The sequence below is a fragment of the Centruroides vittatus genome, unplaced genomic scaffold, assembly GCF_030686945.1.
Source record: "Centruroides vittatus isolate TY-2023 unplaced genomic scaffold, ASM3068694v2 contig_2818, whole genome shotgun sequence".
Lineage (NCBI taxonomy): Eukaryota > Metazoa > Arthropoda > Arachnida > Scorpiones > Buthidae > Centruroides > Centruroides vittatus.
In genome coordinates this window covers 171,498-199,365 of record NW_027121792.1, presented here as the reverse complement: position 1 = coordinate 199,365, position 27,868 = coordinate 171,498, and the positions used below count along the sequence as shown (strand labels likewise).

Below are 27,868 nucleotides of genomic sequence, written 5' to 3'. Positions count from 1 at the left end.
GAAAATTTTATGTAGCATACAATATTTATACAGAAAGGTAATTTAATAACAAATACACCTGTAAATAAATGAAAAAGCTACCCACTTCTACGAGAAATGAGAAATCTACTGATAAAAAGAGTTTCAATAAAACGAAGCTATCTTATTCATTCATAACTTATAAAATGTATTTAGGGAGGAACAAGAAGTTATTCAAAGAGAAAAAAAAAATCTATGCACGATTTGAATGAAAAATGAGTATAAAATAGTATCCGTGTAAAAAAGAATAAAGAATTTACATATATAGAAAAATTCTGGCAAAGAAAATTGGAGAAAAATGAACTCAAGCAGAAAGAATCTTTCTTAAGTGAAAAAAATTACCCAAGAAGGGATAATTTATCTATGAGAAAGTAATTAAGAATCTAATTATGGAGAAGAAGTCTACTAAAGGACAAAGAATTTACTTGAGAAAAATCTACTTAAGTAGGTTTAAGGAAATGGAGAAATCTTCTTAATAGGAAAAATCTATTTATGAAGAAATCAAGTTATGAGAATCCTTCAGAATAAGGTAATCAAGTAAGAAGGAAAAAAAAAAAAATGTATTTATTTGTGGAAAAACTTGCTTAAGTTTAAAAATATTTAATCATAAAGGAATTCATATAAATCAAAAAAATACATTACGACGAAGAATTTCTGATCAATCTAACAGAAGGAAATCGTGAATTTTTGGAATTTAATAACTAGTGAATAAAGCTACCAAAAAGAAGAAGAAGAAGAAGAAGAAGCCAAATTTAAATCTCTATATTTGCATTTAATGATTCAAGTTTTTGTTAAATTCGATGGAATTGCAGTTTCTACAACCTTTATAAACAAAATCTTTCATCAGTCATAACCATGCTTGTATGATGGCTATTGATTATGGACTGCTTCCAACCTTAACATCGACCACATACTACTGTGCATCAGATATCTGTTATCACTGAATATCGTTACATTAATCGATTTTGGAACTAACTTCTATTTAAAAAGAAGTAAAATGTGTCCGGGATATTCGTTTAGATACTTATCGTCCTAAATTTCAAAACGTTTGATTTTTAAAGAAAATCCGCTTTAAATCTCCTTCGTTGACTCTTAACTTAAACGATAAATATTTCAATCACCGAAGAACAATTTAATCTATTTGGCACAATATATTTCTTTGTTAAACAATGCCAACGTTACGTTTTAAACGTAATTATTTAATTAGGCTTTATGTTTATAAAATTTCATGAAGAATTATGGGTTAATGTTACTTGTGGTTCCAAAATGGCGGCTCGTCTCTGATTCCAGCAAATAGAAGAAAGGAAACAGTGGGCACGCACGTTCTAACCTAATCTAACCTAACCTATTCTAATACTTTTGTTGGTAATAATTATGGTAATTTATTAGAATAGGTTAGGTTAGGTTAGAACGTGCGTGCCCACTTTCCTTTCTTTTATTTGCTGGAATCAGAGACGAGCCGCCATTTTGGAACCATAGGTAACATTAACCGAATTATGTAACGAATATAAACAATTCGTGCTATATGTTGCTTTACATACACAAATGAAATGCTCTAATAGCCATTATTGTAAGTAAGATACGATTAAGGATAAAAGAAACAGACCAGAAGATAATTTCTTAACTGTGCAAAGTGTTTTATGACAAAGAAGAATTTTGTCAAGCGTAAATTAAATGCAAGTTTTTTTTCTTTGTTGTTCGTTGGTTTTTCTTGATAACTCGAGAGTTCTTACAAAATAATTTAACTTTTATAAACTTTTTACAAAAATAATTAGCGATTATTTATATTAATTATTTAAAAAAATAAAATAAGTGTTAATAATTTCGCATGAATTTTTAATCATTAAATTTTTCTAATCGTGAAAAATAGATTAAGCATAGTCTGCAATTTCAAACATCTTTTACGTTATTTTTTCAAAAAAATTAGTTTTACTTACGTAAAATTAGTATGTAAAGTGTAGTCTATTGTATTTTATTCCATTTTCTAGTAAAATATTGGCTTTTCTTTTGTAGACTTTTCTTTTATGGGCTCTTCTCCGTCTATATATAATATATATATATATGCAAATTGTTTGAAAGTTCTTCAGGCAACGGATACTTATAAAATTCTCTTTGAAAAAACTAAAAATATTGTACAGTTTACTGTGTACTGTACAATTGTAAAATTTGAGAATATCGATTGGAAACCTTTTTAATTTTTAAACATAAAAATTCAATATTCTTTATAAGTATAAAAATTGTTAATAATCACGTCTCTAAAGACGAACTCGTAGGATATTCTAGAATCATTATACATTTATAATTTAATTCATCAAAAATGGTTGTTTACATTCAACATCATTTATAAGTGAATCTAATTCACCATTCTAAAATAATTTATGTATAAAATCAAACTTAATTTTAATAAGAATAAATTTTAAAGAATTTTGAAGAGTTTTCTTAATGAGATTTTCAATAACACGTGATTTAAAATAGTAAAAATGCAATTTTTTAAAGAAGAAAATAGTTGTTTTTTTTTCGTGTTTGCGCTAATTTTCTACTTCACGTGTCTGATGTAATTATTAAATCTCTTTTCGCGTATCATAATTTAATATAATTTGATTGAACTTAATTAAGAAATTTGAAAACAAAGATTTTTTAATAATTAGTTTTATTATAACAATACTGAAGTTACGAGGCTTGATTTTTTTAAAAAAGAACTTTGTTGCCTGATCGTGTTTATTTTACGTCAATGAAAGTTAGCAGAATCTGTTTATAATTATGTAACAAAAAAAAATATTAAAATTTTATATCGACAGACCATTGATTTTGGTGAAATCTGTTTTCTTAATTTTTTGTTTCTCACAGCATTCCTTTTTAAAAGTCATTCCAATAATCAATAATCCCAATTTTTTCGGTTCAAATGCTTTTATTACACTTCTCCACTTTTGTGAATTTATCTATGATGAAGTTTGGTTAGTAAATACATATTTTATAAATAAATAAACACGGATTTAATATACCTAACATACTTATTACTATAATAGCTCTTATTACACAGGAAGTTCTCCGTATCTATGTCTTGTTAGTCTGGCATAACATTACATATCGGCATTAACCTAATTTATTTATTTTCTTATACGAATATAAAATTTAACCTTTTAGTCACGTTGGTACGATTTATAAGCTTACCGACGTAGAAAAATAGCATCACGTCAAAAACGCTTCTAAAACATAAAGTGAAATGTGATGAAATACTACATTGGGCCATTATAGATCTTATCACGTCATACGAGTTCCAGTGTAAACCTATTTTGAACAATATGTGATTTCTCTGGAGAGATTGAATCTATGATTAAATACTATGACAGAAAGAATCTATGCGATTACTTTTTAAAAAGTGTTTATCAATAATAATATATATCATGCATGATTTTTAAAAAAGTACATTTGGAATGACAACAATCGAAAACGTTTATTATTAAATGTACTGTATATTTCTGTATTTTTTCAGTTGTTAAATACAATAACATTTAATAATATTCGTATTCTCGAATCTCTTTAATTATATATCCTGTGTATACTACACAAATACATTCGTTTTCAATGTTCCATAATTTTATACATAATTTTTCGTGGAAAAAGTAAACTTTGTGTTATGTAATATGTATATTAGTCTTAGAACATTGTAATGTTTATCGTTACATTTATCCGCAATAATTCGAACAATCTTTGTACCTATTAGTTTGGATTAGTGAAGTTCCATTGTATTGATGGATATTAATGACAATTTCTGCACGAAGATGATTGTATTGATTTTACTTATTTTATTTTCAATTGTTTTTATAAGGCAGTTGTGTTTTTATGTTTTTTATGCTTAGCCATGCGGACATCCAGAGTATCTTTTTTTCGTGTCCTTCGTGGTTCACTACCCACACCGCTCATTGTGGTCTACCAAATCTACAATGGGATGGCGGGGTAGTGAAGATCATAAGTTCATAAAAAAGATCATAAAATAATGGTGCTAATTATTGGTTTTACAATGGGATTAGAACGTCAGTGTTATTAGAAGGCGATTGTATATTGTAGTATCTGTTTTTAAAAACAGAGAACATTTTCTCTATGGAATTAGCTAAAGTGAATACTAAAGCAGATATTTCAACTGTATTTGTTCTTCTCCAAGATAATCAGTCACTATGGCAGTGTGATGGAAGCGAATGTTATCCACAGTGAAAAAAGAATCGATGATATTACCTCTTATTATGTATATATTATCTTTGATAAAACTTCGATATAGTTCTGCATTAACGGCAACTTTGATATAACAGAACGCGTTAATGCGTTAATGCCATTAACACTCAGAATGGTTATTATACTGACGTTTCTGCCTCTTTGAGAGAGACGGATAATAGTTACAGTCATACATACATAGTGTTTATGAGAAACTATAAATTTGCTATTAGATATAGGCCTATGCGTGATCTGCCGTGCATATACTTTGCATTCATGGGTCGAACGATTCGTTTGTTTTTAAACGTTTCTTTGTTATATCGTTTTAGCATTTTACATATCGACGATACACATAGCCACGCTCACGTAACTTTTCTTGATTCTACTCAAGGTTAAACTATCATTTCCTTGTACAGTTTCATCTAATAATTCTTTATACAGTTTCCAAATTTTGCGCTTTTCGTCTTCTTTTTCTGATATAGTTTTCTTTTTCTGTCATTTACTGGAACACCCTTTTCTTCATACGTTCGAATATATCTGTAAATGGCGGATTTATGTATTCCTATGTTTGCTGCGATGTCTCTTTACATCATTTTCATACATCTGTAATAATGTTATCGTCTTTCTTTCCTGTGACGTCGGTCGACGCATCATCGAAAAGGGACATACTGTCTTCTCTCTGGCACTCGTAACACGTTACGTTTTCCAATCCACTTCACCACAATGCAAACGAAAAATAAAGATTTCCAAACTTCGACTAGTGACAATACGTACAATACGTCTTCGAATCTATGTATCATGCACAAGTGCGTTTGTAAAGCAGAAAACGACAAACGAAAAAAGCCAAAAATTTTAGGCATTTTCTGCCTAAAATTTTTGGCTTTTTTCAGTAACTTACATCACACAAGGAATTATTATTGATATAGACTTTATTATTGCATGTGGATACGCATTTCGGGTCTTAATGACTCCTCTTCAGTCATATTTTTATACAGATGATTATTGAATACAAATTGAAATTAAAAATTGGGCAATTAACTGAATATATTATAAAAAATTTGTTTTGAAAAGGTGCTGAAAGGTGTTAGATAGATGACCGGCACGACTCTCTTGTTAAAGGAAAAGTATGATGTACGGGGTCAAGCCATTACTAATTTAAGATGGAGAGCATATATTTTAAGTTAAATTAATTATAAATATGATTAAAAATTGCCTCCCGTCGTCACAATTAATAATTGCACAATAAATAAAAGTTGCATCTCCTATCTTCCTCGATCCTTCGCTTAAATGGAGATAAAGAATGTAGCCTAATCATTCTAAACATTTTAAAAATATGTAATATATTTCATACGGTAAATATATCAATGGTAGACTATATTTACTGTATGAATCTATCCAAAGAAATCAAAAGTCTAGATCATACTTTTAATGTTTCTTCCACTATCAAAATTAATTAAATTCAATCTTGAAGTTGATGAGTAGTAACATACATTATTTCCTAAAATTTACATTTTTTAAACGCTTAAGTTATATTAAATTATAATTAAAAATTTAATTTCAAATTTCCTCTATAATTAATGACGTTATAAATCACAACTCCGCAATAAAATCATTATAAGTGAATAATATCAATTTCTAGTATTACATATTGCTTACTAAATATATTTTAATTAAATCGTCTCTATTTTTTACAATTAATTTCGTTTTAGAAATAGAAGTAAAGCGTTTTACAACTGAATATTTGCTGTACTGTACTGTACATAACTTGTAAATAAATAGCTCTCCAGGTTGTTTAAGTCTGAAAATAGATACTAAACATTGTTGTTTACGAGGTTTTTTTTCAAAATAAGTATATATAATGATTTTAAAATATTACTACTAGGTAAGAAAGAGAAAAAAATCCAGCAACGGGTTGCTTAACTTTCCCGGCAACATTAAAACTACGTTTGTGGTGCCATCTGTTATGATATTTTATTATTAAAATTTTTTAATATATTTTAATTATTATAAAATGGCAAAAAAACTTAATTTTGAGGGTAGGGTGAATTTTATAAAAAAAAAAAATTGTAAATGCTAATAACGAGTAAAATCGTCATTAAGTCCGACCCTACTGGAAATACACACGACCACCACCATTATCTCCCTATCTCCTCGATCTTTAACCACCAAAGCACCTTCTGTGATATTTTGACCTTTAATAGCATCGATATCCCTAATAAACAAACTCCCTGCAAAATTTCAGAAATTTTCGACAAAAAACCTGGGAATTATTAAGATTCAAAGAGGGTGAATTAAACTGTGTCTCCCACACAATAACATCCATAGATACAGGAAAAAAAACCCTGTTTTTTTTTCATTTCTCGACGTTTCCAGCTCGCCTAAGTAAAAAAAAATGTATAAAAAATCTGGGGGGTGTCATTTTTTGATCGATCGCCATACTTTCCCTCTGTTATATATAACAATCGGGAAAGTAATAAGTATAAAAATGCAAAAAGAAACATCGTTTCATTTGAACCTATTACTAAATTTAAGTAATGAATATTTTGTAACGTCATATATAATAAATAAATTATATACTGTAATAAACAGTGTTGGATACATCGTAAACTTAAAAGGCCCACCAGTGGCCAAGCGGTCTTCATACCCTGAATACTGGGAATTTGGTCGTAGGTTCGCGCCCTCGATCGAACGAGCTAATCACGTGGAATTTTCGGGTTTTTCTCCACGTCTGTAATGTCTAAATAGGGGCCAGTTTCCCTTAAAGAGACCTCCCGGAAGGCAGATCGCCCAAGTGTCTGTCCGCTTAATCAAAGTACAGTACATTAACATTCCCACTTTTATGCCGGAATCCAACGTTCTATCCGCTAAACCCAGATTTCACTATAGTTGTTACAAAACCTGCGATGAAATCAAACGAAAATCAATTACATACAATATGTTGAATCGTCTTACTTTACTCTACATCATTACTTTTGGATTATCACGACAAATACAGTACTATGAAAGCTATAAATGTATACTATATCAATTTACGCTCAGAAATATGTTAAAACATAAATTTGTATTCGTTTGAGACAGACTTTTTAAAATTCATTTCAGAGAGAACCATTTTTCTCTTATTTTATTCTGAAATTCTTAAAATTCGTACGAATCACATTTATATTGTTGAAATAATAAAGTTAGAATTTATTTTATAAAAGTTTGAGAGCGATTATCAACATCTATAAAAACGAAATATAGGCTAAATTATAAGCAAAAGCTTACGTTTATTATTATTATTATTATTATTATTATTAAATTCCGTTGATTTTTAATAGTTTTGATTTAATTATTATCTGAGGAACCAACATAGTATGGGTTATTTGGCAAGCCTTAATATTTTCTAAGAGGAGCCCATTAGCGGGATAAGCCAGTACGGATGAGATAAAGGAAATGGCGCTTTGACATCATTGTTCGTTACAGATCACAATGGATTTGAATCCGGATCCCTTAAGATAAAAAGATGCTATCGAGTGCGTCTCACTGACAAATGAGTTCGAATGGTTTAATTTCCATTTGTTCATATAAAGTGTTATTTTGTTCTAAAGGATATTTTCTTACTGTTTAATGACATTAAAATTTTCATAAAAAAAACAAAAATTTTTCAAAAATATATTTTAAAAATATAGTTTAATTTACTTTAAATATCTATGTTTATGTTATTAAAAGATAATAAATATAAAAGAATATATGTAGACTTTAGTTTGGATTACCATAAACAAATTAGCAAGGTTGAGGCCGAAGATTTAAACACGAAAACGTGTACGTCGGACGTTCAGCGCCGCTTTCCTATAAGCCTAGAAGTTTGACTATGGCGCTTGGGAGTCAGTGTAATCATGCTCGACGTTCTAAACGCCATTGCCAAACTTCTAGGCTTACAGGAAAGCGGCGCTGAACGTCCGACGTACACGTTTTCGCGTTTTAAAACTTCGGCCTCAACCTGCTATTATAAAAAAAAAGATGACATCTGAAAAGATAAGAAATTTCTGGTAAAAAGAAATAATGCAATATAATATAAATATTCAAAGTTTACAAGTGTTATAATGATAAACAGAAAATACAGAAATATACACACACATTTCCTTCTATTTTTGTATCTGTCTTATATACTCGTATATACACCAAGAAAAATCTTTTGCATTCAAAAGAGGACACGGGAAAAGAGGACGCATTGTAACCATACATACATATTTTGATATTGTAACCATTATGACTTATAACAAACAAATCTTTAAGTATATGATAATTTCAATCTTTGCAGTCGGAAGATACGAATTATCGTAGTCACGACAAATCAGATAACCTATTAGTTAGATTTGTCATTCAAATAAATCAGTTCAGTTTTAATTTAATAACTTAAATAACTTATTATTCATTTACATAAAATATTATATTATACAATTTAAATATATAATATTTTACAACAAAATAAAGAGTTATTTTAAAAGAGAATTTTTACATTTTTATTCATAAAATAATCATGTTAATTAGTGCAAACAGGTGTTTACATTCAAATAAACTTTATCTTATAATAAATGAATTGTCTTAAAACAGTAATGGGCACAGATAAATTGGGCAAACAGTATTTAAATGTAATTACTAAATTCAGAACTCTCAGCGAATGTAATATTATATAATGTACCATTAAGTCGAACAGAATTATTAAATTTAGATCTATCTGTTCCTGATTATGAAATTCAAGATTGATTTTAATAATTCTATGAAAGTTTTTAGTGATCCAAACATACTTTTGACCAGTTTTTCTAGTTAAATATAGAGGATATATCATGAAACTAGAAACTATAATACTGTACAGCGAAAAGTTAATAAATTGACGCATTAGATGTGCTTAATTATTGTTATAATTTGATATAAAACACAATCAACTAAGTTATAATATGTACTGTAATACTTGAATGATATTAATTTTCATAGCTTAACTGATATACTAATATATATTGACATTTAATTAGAATACTGCATTTAATATATGTTATATGTACTGCGTGTGTTATACTCCACTATTTTGCGTGTGTTATCTCCACTATTTTAAATTTTCCAATTGAGTGACTAAATAATGTTTTATCGATTAAGTTTGTAAGATATTCAATTGAAGCAAGTTTAAAATTAGAAAAATCTTTAATTCGATAAGTAATCAGTTATCTCGGATAGATTCTTCATCGATTGATATGCAAACGGAATGCAAATTTGAAGTATCCGTATAAGTTATTTCAATGATAAATATTTAATGTAAAATAGTAAATTTAAAGAGTTTTCATAATTTTAAGTATTCTTAAAAATATTATTGTCATCAAACCATTTAATTCTAGTCCACTTAGACAGATTAAACATACAGTATGTCCTAGTTTATGCCTGCAGTCCCATTCCTCTTAGCATTTGTTTCAGATTTTTTAATTTTTTCTGAAGTATTATTAATTAAAATTACATAGGTCTACATTGTTTACACTCTGATCACCGGAAGACATTAAAATTTATAGTCTACGTACGAAGCAGAAGTGGAACGGCGGTAAAATGATAGGTCTAATCTATACAAAATATAGGCCTACTTATATGAAAATTATGTGTATGGGATATGAAGATATGAAAAAATGGAAAATCCTTTAGACCAGATTTTGTTTTTCAAATCGATAAGTTTATGTTCCGTACCGGAATGAAATTTAGAAAGTCTGTGATTTTGCAGCTGTCATTCCCTAAAACATTCAAAACAATAATAAATAGAAAATTTGTCTAGTTACAGAAATACAAAATAAGTTGACATTTTGATGAGTAAAGTTCCTAAAGTTATGAAGTAGCGTTAACTTAACAGATTGATTTTTTTTACGCTAATATCAGAATCCCGGGTCTTCAATTCTTCCTACAAACACCCGAACTAGCTCCACATAAACATAATCACATTTTAATAATAGTAAACAATTATAAATTGTAGACTTCATTATTGTAAGTTATAAGAATTTTATAATTATAACTGTTAAAAATTAAAAATGCGGATTCCCATAATGGCCAAATGTATGATACTACTTTTTTTTTTAACTCTTTCCGCCCTGTTGGCACTAAGAGGGCCTCTTTTAGTAGGCCCATTATGGTTCGTCCAGGCCACATGGGCGACCGTGTGACGGGCCCACATATCGAACGGACACCCCCGAAAATTCTGGGATTATTCGACCGTTCGGATTCGATCGGTCCCAGCGGTGGTGCCCTTTACCGCTCGGCATCGCCGTCACTCTTCGCCCTATGGCCTAAGAGGCCTCTATAGAACCATTATGGGTGCCAGCCAATGGCGGCCGGTGGGAGGGTGGACGCAATCGGACGACACCCCCGAAAAATTCCTGGGGATTTTTCGACCCGTCCGGATTCGATCCCGGGTCCTCCAGGGCGGCAGGCTGCTAACCTTGACCGCTCGGCCATCGGCCGCTTGTATGATACTACTGAACGAATCGACCACGTAGTTTTCTTCACGTCAGTAACGCCTAAATAGGGGCCAGTTTCCCATAAAAGACTTACCGGGAGGCATTCCTCCTCAGTAGATCGCCCATGTTCTGCGCTGCCGTATACGAATAAAAACCAAACCTCGTGTGCATTTAAGCAAGCCCATTATAGTTAGGTCATGCCCCAAATGGGGTCGCCAGGTGATGAGGGATAGAACCCGACATATCCGGACGGAACACCCCTCGAAAAATGCCCGTTTTTCGACTGGTTCGGATTCGATCATGGTCCTCCACAGAGGTAGGATGCCACCTTAACTGTCCGGCAATCCATCCGGTTAATGCAATCAATAAAAACAAGTTTTATTTTATTTTATAGATCCGCCAATATATTATAACCAAGTTGTAGGTCAATAAGTACCCAAGTCTTTAAAAAATAATTCAAGTTTAATCATTTTTAGATCTCCTTTCACTTTCAAAATATCTCGGTTTGGGGGTTAATTAATTAATATTGTCGCCCTATGGAAAATATGCATGTAAATTTGTACATGGAAATTTGTGAACATGATTAAACGATTATATGAAAACTATGTGCTCATATAATTTAATTATAGAACAATTGTTTCTCAATTGTTTTAGAATTAAATTAATTGTAATTAATAGACGTTATTACACAATATACACTCTGACAAGGAAAGAACAAAATTAAAGTAGACAATTTTCTATTCTTTTCATTGAATATTATTTCTAAATTTTCTCAAGAATAAATAAATACAGTTCTTTCATTTTAATACAATAATGAAATTTAAAGCTGGAATTTACAATGTCTTCTAGTACTTTTTTTTTAACTCTTTCCGCCCTGTGGGCACTAAGAGGGCCTCTTTTAGTAGGCCCATTATGGGTTCGGTCAGGCCCACAATGGGGCGACCGGGTGGTGAGGGACGGGGCCCTGTCTTCTAGTACTACGAAGTTATTACTATTTTGAATTTCAGAATTTTATTGACGTATACCCAAAGATTGTAAACAGAAATAAAATTCAATCGATGATTATGCAACACTTTTAATAAAAATAATTTATTCTGTTTCGTAACTAACCGTTTCTTGCTATACGAATATTAACAGGGCCGTCGAGGGCTTTTATGGAGGCCAGGGGTGCAGCGGGCCCCTTTTCTCTTTTGTTTTTTTCAACAAATGAAATACGTAATGTGTTTTTGTATTAATAAAACGCTGTTTTAAATATTTTATTTTTTATAGTAAAAATTTTCTCTATAGCCGGGGAAAAATCGGTTAATGTTACCTTAGGTATAGAAAATGGCGGACTCGTCTCCGATTCCAGCAATCAGAAGACAGGGAACAGTGGAACGCACGTTCTAACCTAACCTAACCTAGTCTAATAAATTACCATAATTATTAGCAGCCAAATTATTAGAATAGGTTAGAACGTGCGTTCCCACTGTTCCCTGTCTTCTGATTGCTGGAATCGGAGACGAGCCGCCATTTCGTATACCTAAGGTAACATTAACCGAAAAATCTGCTCACCCTTCTCAATGACTCTGAATATGGGTCACCTTCTATACATAATTGTATAACTAAAAAGGTAGTAGTGTACTTCAAAGAAATTATAGTTATTCCTGATATTGTTCGGTTATTTATTTTTATATTATACATTTTTTGAATTTAATTTCAGTTTATATTTTACGCATCTTTCTCTAGTGGTAGGATTACCACGTGGTTTTTATCACGTACCGTACATACACAGTTATAAAGAGTAAGCTAAACGAATACCATAATATATTTCATTAATTATAATTGTTAGATTTACGACACTTCATTATTCTGTGCAACACTTGTTAAATGTGTTTATCGAAAAGTACATATTTTATAATTCGTGAATGTTTATGTCAAAACTAATTTGCAAATTTTACACAATTGTGATATATATTAAGGTTTTAACTAATTTTCAAGGCTTTTACAGCGACGTAGTTAGAACATTTACCACAACTATAATTACAAATTAAATCAATTAACGTTCTATCTTTTGTAACTGTCATTGCCAATCATTTAATTGGATTCATTGTTATTAAGTCAAATCACTGTCATAAAGGACATTGAAATGTATTAATGTTGACTAGTATTTAGTATGGTATTTCAATTCTTATACAAAGAAAGAAGACCAAAGATAGATGAGATTACTTATTTGTTTAACATTATAAACAATCATTACTGTACCTCATACAGGCTACTCGCTTGTCAGTATCATGGGTGTTGGTAGAAAATTTTTCATGGGGACAAAGATTAGAGACAAAATTAAATAAAAATCTACATCAATAGATTTTTATTTAATATTTATTTTTAAGACAGACAAAGCATACCCAAGGTTGAGAGTGTATGGTTATATATCTCAATCATTTTTACTATTATAATTTGTGAAATGTTTTACTTGATCTTAGGGAGGGCAAGCGCCTTGTTTGCTTCCTCTGCAGAAGTTCATGTACAGTATATTACTCAATATAAACTGTAGAGTTTATATAAGATACTTAGAAATTCTATATTTTATATAACTTACGAGTATACTATATATACATACATACATGTGTATATTTTATGTGGAATAATATTGAGTTTATTTGTAAATGTTTATATATATATATATCTTTGAATGTATGTGTGTGTGTATGTGTGTATGTGTTTGCATATGATGTGTATATGTATGTATGTATGTATATATATATATATATGTATATATATATATATATATCTATACTACACACACATAACAAATACATTGTATTGTGGATTCAAAATATGAAAAGATAAAAAATAAATTCATTAGATAATGACACTAGAAATTGTTTCTTCTTATTAATACCAAATAATTAAAATCTCAAGATTTTAATTATTTGGTATTAATAAGAAAAGCTTAAACAAAGTGATCATTTAGTTCATTTTTATTCTCTGAGATATATACTGTAGAATAAATTAAATTATGTTCTAATTAAATTTTTAATATATTCCGTTGAATATTTTTGATAAATTATTTCCATTTCGGTTAACTTCTTAAAATTTTCGATTTAAGTTTAAAATATTAACAAGTTATAATTAGCAAACTTTTAACTAAATTTGATGTATTAGTCATATTAACTTTATTATCTGTTAATTGTACATAAAATTTAAATAAAAGAACTAAATTATAGTAAATTGCTTGCAGGTGAAAACAATGAAACAACTCAACTTCCACAACTTCCAGAAAACCATTGCACAACTCCGTATACTAGTGGAGATAGTCTTCTTTTGCCGTCTTCAGTTTTTACGATACATCAGTCCACCGATCATCTTTCTTCGTCTCTTCCAGCTAGTGAAGTTTTATTTAATCATCAATCTTACCAATATCTGCCACAACCAACGAGGAATGCCAGTGCGGTTTTTTCGGGAACAAGAACTGGAAGTATACAAAGTAAAAGCAGTGAAAGCAAACCTTTATCAACTGCTTGGCAAACTGCTCTTGGTGCAGCAACAACTCAGACTGCAATGAATAAAGATAGAAAAAGGCCTGTTAGGAAAGGACCAAAAATAGCAGAAAGGCCAATAAGAGCATTGTTTTGTCTGACTTTAAAGAATCCATTAAGAAAACTTTGTATTGACATTGTAGAATGGAAATATCCTTTTCATATTAAAAGTTCTTCTATACATTTCTAGTTTTATAGCACAAAATGTTTTTGATAAAAATATTTTAAGATTACAAGGAAATTATAAACAAGCGATTAAATTATAACTGTTATAAATAGGATCAAATATTTTTTAGTATAAGCTTTTTGAATTTAGTTTATTTATAAATGTATTATTTGGAATTATAATTTATATTTATATTATTTATATATATTTATAAATTTATACGCAAATAAGTAATATACATATAAATAATTTCATTTGTTTATTATTATTACTATATATAGAAATAAGAATTATAATTCTGAGGAAAAAATTATTATAATTTCATTTTTACTATATATAAATAATTACCAAGCCCAATTTTAATATACAAATACCTAATTTTTTAAGCTAATAACTAATTAAATGAACCAAGCTTTTTAGGTTGCATTACTTGGTTTGTTTAAGAGTATACGTATCAAAACATCAAGATCTAATGTTTAAATGTAATGTTAAAATCTATCATCTATTTAATAGATTATCATAGGATACAATTGAAAAAAAAAAATTAAATAAAAAGCAATTAAGACATTTGGAACATATGAATGAAAATTAATAATTGTTGTGAATTGAATAAAATAACTGAATAATTACAAAGGATAATAAAATAAACAAGTAAATGTTAAAATGTTTCAAAGATACAAATAACGTAATAAAATAATAATGAATAAAAATAACCCATATGATTACAAAAGTATGATAAAGGCTATAAAGAATTATCCGATACAAACCTTCAATGTAAGAGAAGAAAATCAGCATTTTCAGCATTTAAACAGTTTCTTAAACTTTTCTTTATATGCAGAATGTGCCATGAATGTCCATATGAGATGGGAAGTTCATAGCTTATGTGAACAGAGCACGAGTTAGGTTTTGTTGCACGAATAGAAGAAATGTTTTGGTTAATTCCATAATGCCAAAATTTAGTGATGATTATTGAGAAAGTGAAACCAAATTAAAGGGTAAATGGTCCAAATGAAAAGAATTTAATACAGTTGAGTACAGATTACAGGCTTAAATTTTGTTACAATTTATGTTTAAACTAGTGGCCATTCTCAGTGAGGCAGTAGCAAAGCCTGTGCTCAAATAAAGCTTTATTAAGCTTTATTACTATCTTGATTGTTACCCTTTAATTACTCTTTAATTTGGTTTTACCTTCTCAATTGTCAACACTAAATTCTGGTGATTAATTTGTCAAGTGTAAATAAAGATTTATTTTATTTGATCATCTGTTGAAGGAATCTCAACAAACTGTTTCAAAACTATAGTAACAATGCGCAACTAGATTTGATCCCAGGCATTCCAGAGTGGTAGACTGCCACCTATGATGTCATATTCGTGAAGGTTATGTTCTGCAAAACTGCTGTGAATGTGGAAACTACAAATACAGAAAGGAAAATATATTGGTTAAGTAGGGTTAAGGATTTGAAAAAAATATGTAATTAGAAGATAGGTTCATGTTTTAATAAAAAGAAATTTGTGATTTATTTTATTTCAAACCAAAAAATAAAAATAATTATTATAGTTTTGTTTAATTTTCATCTGCTTTATCTTTGTCTGGAAACCATGCAATAGTTCTCAGTAATATGAAATAAATTCCTTAATTTTTCTCTTAAATTTAAGACTCATCTAAATTCCTTACATTATGCAGAGCATTCCTTTTGTTAAAATGTTAAAGTTATATTCAGAAGTGTAATGACTTTAAACATAATTGAGCTTTACTAGTACTTACAGTAAAATAATCAAACAAATGTTTTTCATGGATAATAAGATTATTCAAAGGGCATTCTCCTGTGACTGAATTTCAATCTAAATGCTTAAGACTTTTTAAGGTTTTTGATGATCGGATACCCGATGATAATATTGTCGGGTTATTTTTTATTTTCATCAACAAGCTATGTAGGCAACCATAGCTGCTGATTCTCCTTCCTGAAAATAGCTTACCACTTCAATTTTGTCTTTATGGAACGTCACTTTATTTTGATATTTTACCGTTAAGTAGTTTTATTTAGATGATATATTTTTTATCCTTACAAATCAATGCACTGAAATTCATTTATAGACTACAATACTGACAATTAAATTGCATATTAAACTAAAATACGATATTTACTATATTTGCACAGATTAAGAGATATCCACTAGTGTTGTCTAATGGTGAACAATTCAAATTTCAGCAGAATAAGTTTAAGAAAAAATTATTTTATTGTATGTTTATTTGTTATTTCATTATTTTTGTTAGTCTCTCTGTAAAATAAGTAAATTTTAGCTTTGTGAATATGGAAATAGCAAACAATGTGCAAAATAAGTGCTTTAAGAATGCACAAATAAGCTGCTTCTACTATATTGAGATATCTTTCAAATTATTTATAAATTGAAATCTTGAGTATTTGCAAATAATATTCTAATAATTTATATCTTGCTGTTATCAATAAACTTTGACAGTAGCAAGACATGCGATGTTAGATGGATACCATTCCTGGAGATTATTTGAGATATCTTTAACTGATTTTATACTAAGAAAATATATTAGATATTGACATGAAATATATGTTAACTGCACTGGCATAGATTCTGATATAATGATTTTATTATAATCTGCACATCAATCAAGAACCTGTAGAAAATATGGAGAGAAATCATTCTCTCTATATTTTCATTCAGTTGTGCAAAATTATATATTTTCACTTGTTATTTACAGTTTTACATTTTATTGCTTAAAATTTGAGAGATAGTATCATTGATTAACAAGAAATTTCAAAGTTAAATTAGCAATAGCATTTATTATTTTTAAAAGAGCCATCCATATTTGTTTTCATTCAAGTAATTTATTACAATATATTTTAATGTATATAAAAGTTTTTCTTTTAACAAATATTTAATAATTCAATAAAATATTGTAATAATTTATTATTAAAGTAATAAGAAAACGACACATAAATCTTTCTACTCGTTAAATAAATAGAAATTGTTTAAAGGCTACTGTTTTTATATGTTTAGAATAATAATTTAATGTAAATAACTTATAAAATTGATTAACTTATTCTGTTAAGAACATTATTTGATGTTAAAAATGGAAGTGAGACACGTGCATTTTAAAATAATTTTTAAAAAACTTTTGTTGTTTCAAAAACATTGATACAGTGAGTGATCGGTTAAGAAACAGTCTGGATGGCGATCAAATCGGACAATGAATACTTTTGTGAAAGATTTTTAAGTTCGGACAACAAACACATGTTTAAATAATGAATACCTCACAGAACAAACATGAAAAGCGATGTAAAATAATAAATACTGATGGTCTTTCCTTGTCTCCAGGTGACAGTTTGAAACCTGGAGTGTGGGAGACATTGACATTGATGCTCAACCCAATACTGATCAGATAGTATTCCTCCAAACTTTGAAACTCTCACTTGTGATTCCAGCCTTATGTTTGCCTTTTTGACAGAAAGAATTTTTTATAGTCTTCTGGAGACTGTTGAGCACTTGTTAAGTTTTGCATTGGTTTTTATTTTCTAAAGGTGAGAGTTTAACTGTCTTATTGGATATTCGTTAATGTTTTAACTCCAAATTTCAAATTTTGTCTGGGCTTCACATTTAAATAATGTTTTTGTGCACTAGTTGATTTCTGTTCTCTGAATTTTTCTAAGTGCTTTTCTAAACTTTTTATTTAAAATTAAATTGATAATGTTACAGAATCTAAAAATAGTGATGTGTCAAGAACTGTGCTTACCGTAGAAACCAAATAAGAGATAAATAGCCAAGGTAGAGAGTGGACAGATGTCTGATGTTGCTAAGCAGTATATATGGCTTGAACAAGTCTACAATAGGCACAATCTTAGCTAAAAAAGATATAATCAAGAAGACTCAAGCAGATAAAGGAGTAACAAAAATCACTTCTGAGAAACAAATGTGCCAATGTCCATCCATGAAAAAATGGAGAGATTGCTTTTAATTTGGATAAAAAAAAGGGAAATGGAAAGAGATGTAACTAGTATGACTATCATTCAAGAGAAAGCTACAGAAATTTCTGGAGAACTGAAGAAACAAACTCCACATTTGTAACACGAGGAGATAGAATTCAAGGTGTTTTGAAGCATACCAGTTCTTCTCAACGATGACATTAAAAACATTTTGGAAAGAAAAATTTAACATTCTTGAAGCTATCCAACTCATTCAAAAGACATGGTCAAAAGTCACTCAATGACAGTTGAATTCTGCTTGGCGAAAGCTGTGTCCTTCCTGCATTTAGAGAGACAGAAATGTCCCTGAAATTATGGATGAAATTTTGACAACTGCTAGAGATCTCAAATTGGAAGTGAATGATGACAGTGAAGAGCACATAATGGAACCTAAAACTGATCTGACAACAGAAGAACTCCAAGAACTCTTGAATGAAGAACATCACGAATCTCAGAGAGATGCGTTTTCTTCTGAAAAAGAGGAAGACAAATGAGGATCAATGCTAATATCTGCTATTAAAGATATTTTGAATTAAAGTTTTAAACATTAAATAATAACTAAAAGATAATTATTTCTAAACATCATAGTCAAATATATAAACCAGTAATGTGAAACTAAATTATTGAAATTAAAAATTTAGTAATTGTGATTCACAATACTTGGGGGTATGCAAAAATCAAAAGGTTCCAAGTACCACTTCCACCCAAATTCAGATTTCTGTGCTTATGAATGTTCTCATCTCATTTCAGTGCAGTTGTATTACTTATGAATGGCCTCATTGTTTCTGGAGATGATGTGAGTCTGCCACAAATGGAAAAGCTGTAAATGCAAAAATTGAATTTGCACTGCAGTTCTGTTAAAATCACTGTGACTCTCAATAGGTCCTATGTATGGTGTGCACTTTGGACCTTTTGAAGTAGGGGAAGTTGGGGCAAAGCAGGATGAAGGGACAAAGTGAAAACTTGTGATATATATGTTTTGATTTGATAATCTGACTTGTGATCAGCCTAGAAGATAACAATGACAGTGTATTTTGCATATGGCAACAGGCTAGTGAAACACTAATACCAAGGAGGTACAGATAAAAATATTCTTTTTAGCTGCATGTTGTAAGTTTCGAAGTAAGTGAGCAAGCTGTCTTAGCTATGTTCTTTTATAGATTTAAATGGAAGTATATTTTTCCGAGGGCCATTTATAATAGCTTGCAATTTTTGTTACGTTAACTTGGCATACACTGTCTATCTGAGCATGTGCATGTGTTTCTCATGGGATTGAGTGGAAAGGGGCAAACTGAAAAATTTTCCATGGCAAATAAATAAATAAATAAATAATGAAAAATTTTACACTTTATCCTGGCTTGTTTCTACTTTGTTCCTGCTTATTAATGAGGCTATCACAAGCAAATGGTCAGCTCAGAAACACGTTTTCTGGTATGTAAATTGAAATTTATTTTATGACAAAAGTACCAACATCAATAATTATATAAGTTAATATGTGAAGCACTGTTTCAATAGTTTTTTTTATCTGCAGGTGCTTGAATATTTAATAATGGTATGCAGATAGATACAAGAGAAAAATGATGCAACAGTTGTGGTTGGAGTTATCCATGTTTCAAGCAGTCTGAAGTGTTTGAAATGATACCATGAAACTACTAGCTGTTTCACAAAAGTATGATGTCCTGCTAGCCATTGGTCCAAGGTGGCTAGCGGGACATCATATTTTCATGTCTGTGTCCAGTGGTACACTCAGGCTATAAAAGAGGGGTATTGTACATTATGCAAGAAGCTTTAAATTCTATAATTCAACAACAGATCAGTGCTCCCACAAGGTGGTACTGGTTGCATTGGGCTAACTTAGCCTTGAAAACAAGGAATATAGTTTTGGTCAACATATGACAAAATTTCTGAAACAATAGACAAATATTGTTCATTAATTTCTTTTATATTTGCAGAATAGGCTAGAAGTCATGAATTTTCTGTTGTTTGTTGATCATGGAATTTGGTACCTCCTTGGAGATTAGGAAGAGGGCAACTGAGACAAAAGGGCGCATGTGCCTCAAATGCCCCAATGTACAGGTACCCTTGTCTGTATCTCTTGAAGTTATTACACCAATTCCTAAGGCATGTCTGTGGAAGGAGACATTAGATCAAAAGTGACAGATAGGAAAAACTGTTGTCCTTATAAGTAATCCTTGCTTTGCAGAACTGAAAGAGAAAAAGAACAGAAGAAACTCAGTCAAAATAACTTGTTGCATGAAACTTCTAAGCAACAAAATCAGGAACAAAAATCATCCATAAGAAAGTGAAAAGCACTACTCCCACCTAGCAGACTGCTTCAGAATCTGAGCAGTCTGTTGATGACCAAAACCTCTATAATGATTCTACTAATATGGAAGATTTTACTGACATACCAGAAATTGTGCAGCTACATCATGCTGGGAATATTGAAATAGTCAGTGAAATTGAGAGATGACAAGCTAGGAGACTACTTAATCATTCACAAGAAAGATGAGAAGAGAAATGTGAAGAAATTCATTGCTGTTGTTTTTCCAGAGGATGAGTTTGACAATGAATCACACACCAAAGATGTTGTTCATGTTAAGTTTATTTGAGAATATAGAAATACTAGTAATACATTGGTGTTTCCTGAAGTTGAAGACATCAGTGTGATGTATGAAAATAAAATTGTTTGCAGATTGCTGCAGGTATCATTTCTGGATCATGCTAGGTATCCTATGTTCCAATAAAATGAAGACACTACTTGGTAAATTAAGCTATTTAGAAAGGAATTTCATATAGTTTTCTCTTTGCTCCAACACAATTTTCATTATGCCTCTCCATTTGGGACATATGAAAAAACTGAAGACCTACATAAAGTTACACTCAGACTAAAGACCTATAGAAAGATCAGTTACAGTTATTTGTCATGTTTATTTCAGTAATCATCAAATGTACAGAGACATTAACACATGCAATAACTATAACATATTTCATTTAAGTGTTTCATATTAAATGCTCTGAGATATTTGGAAGGAAACATTAGCAATTCTGCTTTGCTCCAAACTTTCCCTACATATTGGGCTCTTTATGGAAAGTCTACTGGCTTTTTTACAATCCTACAAGGTAATGGATTTCAAAACATGGCATTTCACTACCCAATGAAACCATCCAATGTGGTAAACCTTTTTGCCACTTGTTTATATTATCAAAACATGTTGTCAAGATAGCAGTGCAACTTTCAAGATCCCAAGTGTGTGTCACCCATAGGAAACATATTGTGTACTTGGGACCTGTTGTGTGACATTGATTTTCTGATGCCCGTATCTTGAAATCCTACATGCTGCCATTAATCTAACTGCCACAGATTGATCTGGCTTATTGCAATAACTGCCTTATTGTCCTAAGTTTCATAGTCACAGTTGCAACACACAAAAGTTGAGACTATTTTTTGTGTGAAATTCAGCTTTTGCTGCTTGGGACCTTTAGATTGTTGCAAGTCCCACTTAGTATATAATTGATAAATAAGTTTAGATAATATATAACTGAAGATTTTTTGTTGTATCAAAATACATAACCTTACATTAAAATTTTCTATATAACATTAAAATAAACTTCATATGAAATTTAAATTTTGTATGAAGTTTATTAATTAGCAATCAAGAAATATTGATAAGTTACTTTGCTTTAAAATTTAATTTTTGAATAGAAGTTAACAAGAAAAATAAAAATTAATAAATTTTTTCCATTTATCCATTATAAGAATATGATATCATTATTAATATCAAGATTTTATAATTCAGATAATGATTAGATTCTAAATATTAATATCTCACTACAAGAAGGATTTCAAATTTAATTATCATTCAGTTATAGTTACTAAGATTGATTTCTGTAAGAGGTATTTAGAAAAATTCAGATGTTCCAATTTGTTAAATGTTTGTCTATGACAGGCATGGGCAAATGCGGCTTCGAGAGCCGCATGCAGCTCTTTTTGAGTTACGTGCGGCTCTTGCTGAAAGTGTTAATTTCTGTTTTTTTATTATTATTTTTACAATTTTATTTTTATAATTTTGTGCAAATATGTTTATTAAAAAAATTGAATATTTGTTTTAAATAATATTTATATTATATAATAAAATTGCACGCCTTACCATTGCACAACAGTACAGAACTGCGGCTCCCATGCATTTTGCAAAACCTATATTTCGGCTCCCACTGAACTCTTGCTTTCCCACCCCTGGTCTATGAGGACTGAGCTTATTATTAGGATGTATTGCACTGGTGTTTCGTTTTTGCAACCAAGGAAAAAATGTATTCAGAGAAATAAACAATCTTTATTTTCATCTTGTATTATACCTGTACACCCTTTCTGTTGTGTTTTGGATCTTCAGGTCCCACCTCAGCAGGTTTACAAAAGCATGGTGCTAAAACAAAACTTTATAAAACTTTAAATAATATATAACAAAAATTACCTGACAATAACATATAGTTGTTATTATGACTTACAATTCCCTTATTGTTAATTACTTCGATATGTAAATAAATACACAAGAATTCCTATCACAATACCTTAAAGTTGTGAAGAATGACAAAATAAGTAACTTTAGATTTTATTATATTCTAAATATTAAACAGAATTCTGAAACAGGCTTTCAAAACTGGAATGAAAATATACAATACAATGGAAATAAGCAATTATTTTTTGTGACTTCATCACAATGCTGAAATTTTTAATCATATTCTTAATTTATTCAATTTAAAATACATGTTTTCCATCTCAAATTTGTAGTGTTTTGCCCCTGTACATCATACTTTACCTGATAACAACAGTCATGCCAGTCATCTATGTAACTCCATTCAGAGGGAAATTTTTAAATTGAATTCACATGACTTCTGGTCTAGAATAAAAGTTTTTATATAGTTATTAGGGCCTCCTGCTCTTAAGCTTTCCATATCTGGTCTTGAATTTCATTTATTCAACTGTTCTCGAGATTAAGGAAGGACAGACATAGACAGAGAGATGACAGTAGGAATTTATAGGTGTTTTTTCAAATTGCAACCCAATGACATAAAAACTAAATGGAAAACATTACTAACCATTGATATTTACATATTTTGTTTTTATTCTATGTATTCAAATGCTATCAAGTCAAAATTAAAGAGTGGTTTGAAAGGTGTAGGTAACAGCCATTTAAAACATGAATCTAAATCTAAAAGAATAGTTTTTTTTAGGATTTTTCTTTTATTTCTTATATCACCTTCTTATCATACATTGTATTTTGAAATGCAATAAAACTTCAACTTGCTTTATCATTCTGTATAATTTTGCAATTGATTTTTTTGCATTGTTTTCCTCAGGACTTAAGGCAGTCCTACCACTTTTGACATGAAAGAAGATACTGGATAATTGCATCATTATTTAGCACAGTTCTGACTTCAAAAAAAGATCTATTGGCAGTCATTGGCATAAGATCCATTATTATTAGTTTGTATTATTAATTTCCTCCTCAACACTCCATTGTATTATTAGTTTCTTCAATAATTGGTTAGGAAGAGACTTTTATCATCACTATATATAATTTTTAAGCACATATAACAATTTAACAATAATTCTAATTTAGAATTAATTTTATTAAGAATATTTAAGTTTCTTTGTAGCTTAAATTCATAAAAATAAAATACTATACAATATAAGAGTCTTGTTTTGTCTTTTCTCACATCTCAGGAAATAATGATTTCATGGCAGAGTTGACTTTTATTGAATATCTTATATTTTGATTTTTATGAAATATTATTAATATTGAGAAAAAAAATTGAAAATTGTTATGTTTTCTATCTGATTCAGAGTCAGATATACATATAATCTAAATAAACTATAACTTCAGTCTTTGGGTTATGAAGAGCCTCATTTTATCTCAATAGGCAATATATATATACAGGTAGGCCTCCTACAACGCGGTACCTTTACAACACGTTTTCGCTCCAACGCGGTTGGAAAAACGCGGAAATTTTCTTACAACGCGGTTTAGGGTATTTAGAAACGAATTATCTTTCACATAACAGAAAAATCGCAACGGATCACATAAGTGCAGTGGAACTTGATGAAACAAGCTCAGATCTTGAAATAAGGCCAGTCAAACATTCGTGAACAACTATAATAAGTGACGACGAGGACTGAATTTGTGAGCATAACATTATGTTTCTTTTTGATTTTGACTTGAAATCATAATCTTTTTAGTTTTTATATGATGATGAAATTTATTTAAGCTTTTTATGTACATAAATTAAAAAAATGATGAAAATGTTACACCATAAAAGGCAGTTTTTCTCTTTTTGGAACTGAATCTCAGTTTTTGTATTGAGTTGGTGTCTCCTATAATGCGATTTCCCACAACGCAGTATTTTCAAGGAACGTATCTACCGTGTTGTAGGAGGCCTACCTGTATTTTCTTTATTATAGGAGGGAGGTCTTCTTATATGTAGTACTGTAGGACCACAAAATGTCTAAATTTGGCTCTAATCTGATCTATCAATATTTTGTTAATTTATGCTAAATATTCCATCCCAAAGATCTTAATTTTTTAAAGTAAGAGACATCAAAATTTAAAGATTCAAAATCATTTCCGCATTTTAAAATCGTTTACAAAATTTAAATAATTTTTAAATAAATTATTCAATAAATTTTTTACCATAATTTTGAAAGTCATTTTAGATTGCATCTTAAAGATTATATGTATTTTATTACTTTTAAATATAATTAACATAATGCCTGTGCTTAAATTTTTGATTTTTGTTTTAAATAATTTTGAAATATTTGTAATAAAAATTAAGATTAAATTAAATTAAAAGTTATATTTTTAAAGAAGTAATCACCTGTTATCTAGTATTATGTAATAAAAATCAAATAAATAAATAAATATTAAACATTGGGAGAACTAATAAATTTAAAATATTTACTTAATAAAAAAAAATATATAACGTTGTCTGCTTAATCATTAACTTTTTCTAGCAACCTCAAATATTTAATCCAGTATTTGAATAGTTAAAACTGAAACTCGCGAAAAAAAAGTCCACATGTCGTTTTATTGTAATTTAAATGTATTTTTATTTACACTGATCTGAAATCTACCAATTATAACGTTATCATCTTACCTCATAATTTTCACTTACGTAATGTTATATGTGATTTATAAAATACTAATTTGGCAGAAATAAAGATATGTCGTCTCTACTAATTAATACATTATTGACCAATTTATTTAAGATAGGTATATTGAAAATGCATTTTGCTTTGGAAAAAATTAAGTTTGAGGTTCTCTTTTTTTCAGTTGACTTCTTTGTCTTTTGAGTTTAGAAGTACATCAAGAGGGTCTTTCTGAATTTATACAAGTTAATATTAAAAACAAAACTAAATAACAGTTTATTTACCAACTAATGTACAATTTCTCACAGACAGTTTACATATACATTGTTTAAGCTGCATTAAACCAAGTAAACACTCTTGGAACGGAATATCCACATTCATTCTAAAAAAAGAACGTCCTTTAAAGTCTGATTCTCCTACTCCTTGATTCCAATCCTCTTCCAACACTTCCATTCAAATTCTATTATGAGGCTATTTTCTCAAATAAATTCTGCATTTCCACAGTACATTACAAAAAAATGTTGTTTTTTTAATTTAATTAAAAAATAGAATTCTACCAATTCTTAACAGAAATGTATTTGTATTATTTTTTTACTTCCAATTATGTATTAAGTTTTATCTAATTACTGACTGAATGAATAAATCTGTAGCTCACACTGGATACATTAATAATGAAGATAAGTATATATTTTTCTGTATACAGTAGACTCCCCCATAACACGGTAGATATGTTCTGTGTTATAGGAATCTGTGTTGTACGAGTCACTTAAATACATAAGCCAATCACAGCCCGGCAAGTGTGCAGTTTAGGGGCTAGGGACTACGGGCTAGGGGGTTAGATTATGTGCTGTTTGAAAGGTTTTCTTCCATAAAATTAATCAATTCTAGACTAATTTGACTCGACATTTCAAATCACATATAATTTTTTGGGAATAATCCACATAAACTATGCTATAAACAAAAAATTGTAGGATTACTTACCGAGTGTGCACCATTTGATGACGCCATTGCTTAAGCTTCTTTTCGTCGCAGAGCGGCTCATTGAACGGCGCTCCTGATCGGTGAATTTTTTGCAGAAAAATAATTTAACTTTGGAGACATCATTAATAAAAATATAATTTTTATGGCCGTTGAATAATAAATGCTTTTTAGTAGGTCCAGTGCTCGTTTAAACTCAATGGTTTGTACAATATCCACTATTGGTCCAGATTCGACCAATCTTATCGCAACACGAGTCCACGATGACGTTTTACCGTGTTATATGAGTCTCTTTTGGCATGTTATACGAACCCGATTGCAATTTTTTAGCCGTGTTATACGAATCCGTGTTATATGAACCCGTGTTATAGGGGAGTCTACTGTATTTACATCTACAAGAACTAAAGAATTTTGAAAATCTTTAATAGTGTTGTTTATTTGTTTGTATGTATGTGTAAATAATTAGTGATTGTTTGAAAGATTCCTTAACTTATCTATTACACCATTTGAATATCTTATTTTATTAACAATTTTCTGCAATTGCGTGGCCCTTGCTGTATATACACCTTATCCTAATGCAGATTCAAATCAAGTAAATCATTATTTAGTAAGTAAATAATATTTACTTAATACAGTACATTTGGTCTACTGTGTAGTTTATTTGTAACTATTATGATAATATAAATATGATTAATTTAAAATCATTCTAATTAACAGGAGAAAATAGAATATGTTTTTTTAGTAATCTTTACCATCGAATGTATTATGAAAATCATTGCCTACGGATTTATGCTTCATTCTGGTGCCTATTTAAGAAATGGTTGGAATTTTCTTGACTTTATAATAGTAATAATAGGGTAAGGAATTTTATTATAAATTTATAAATTACAATTATTATTATTTATTATATCTTATTAAATATTTAGATATTTTAATTTCAAAGTTTTATTAATATTTAGATGATAACTTTTATAACTATTATATGTAGAAAAATTTTCACCACTCTGTGAATTTTAATGCTGAATACATGAAACCAGTATTATAATTTAAAATACACATATTGATAAATATGATTTGTAATTTTAATCATTTTAATGTAAATTATCAGCTCATGTTTACCATGTTATAGTGCTTATAGATTTAGTATTCATAACTGCATTTATAATACAAATTCTTTCATATTTATTATATTATTTATTTATACTATTTCAAATGTATATTATTATATTTTAAAAATATAAATATTATTTGTGCTTTTCATATGAAGAATACAAATGCAAAATCTTTATTCTTTAGATTAGTGACATGCAAACTAGGAGTTGTGACCCATAGTTCAACATTAACCAGATTGAATGTAATGATTTGATTAA

General features: G+C 29.4%; 1 protein-coding gene across 3 annotated transcripts in view; it reads left to right on the top strand.

The window, feature by feature from the left end:
• Window positions 1-27,868, top strand: part of LOC136972132 (muscle calcium channel subunit alpha-1-like) — a 220,850-nt gene that overhangs the window by 50,961 nt on the left and 142,021 nt on the right. For all 3 annotated transcript variants that reach the window (XM_067266680.1, XM_067266679.1, XM_067266681.1), the window contains exons 2-4: window positions 13,918-14,366; window positions 27,001-27,105; window positions 27,216-27,355. In XM_067266680.1, coding sequence (XP_067122781.1) covers window positions 13,918-14,366; window positions 27,001-27,105; window positions 27,216-27,355 — 694 coding nt within the window. The remainder of the gene's footprint in view (window positions 1-13,917; window positions 14,367-27,000; window positions 27,106-27,215; window positions 27,356-27,868) is intronic.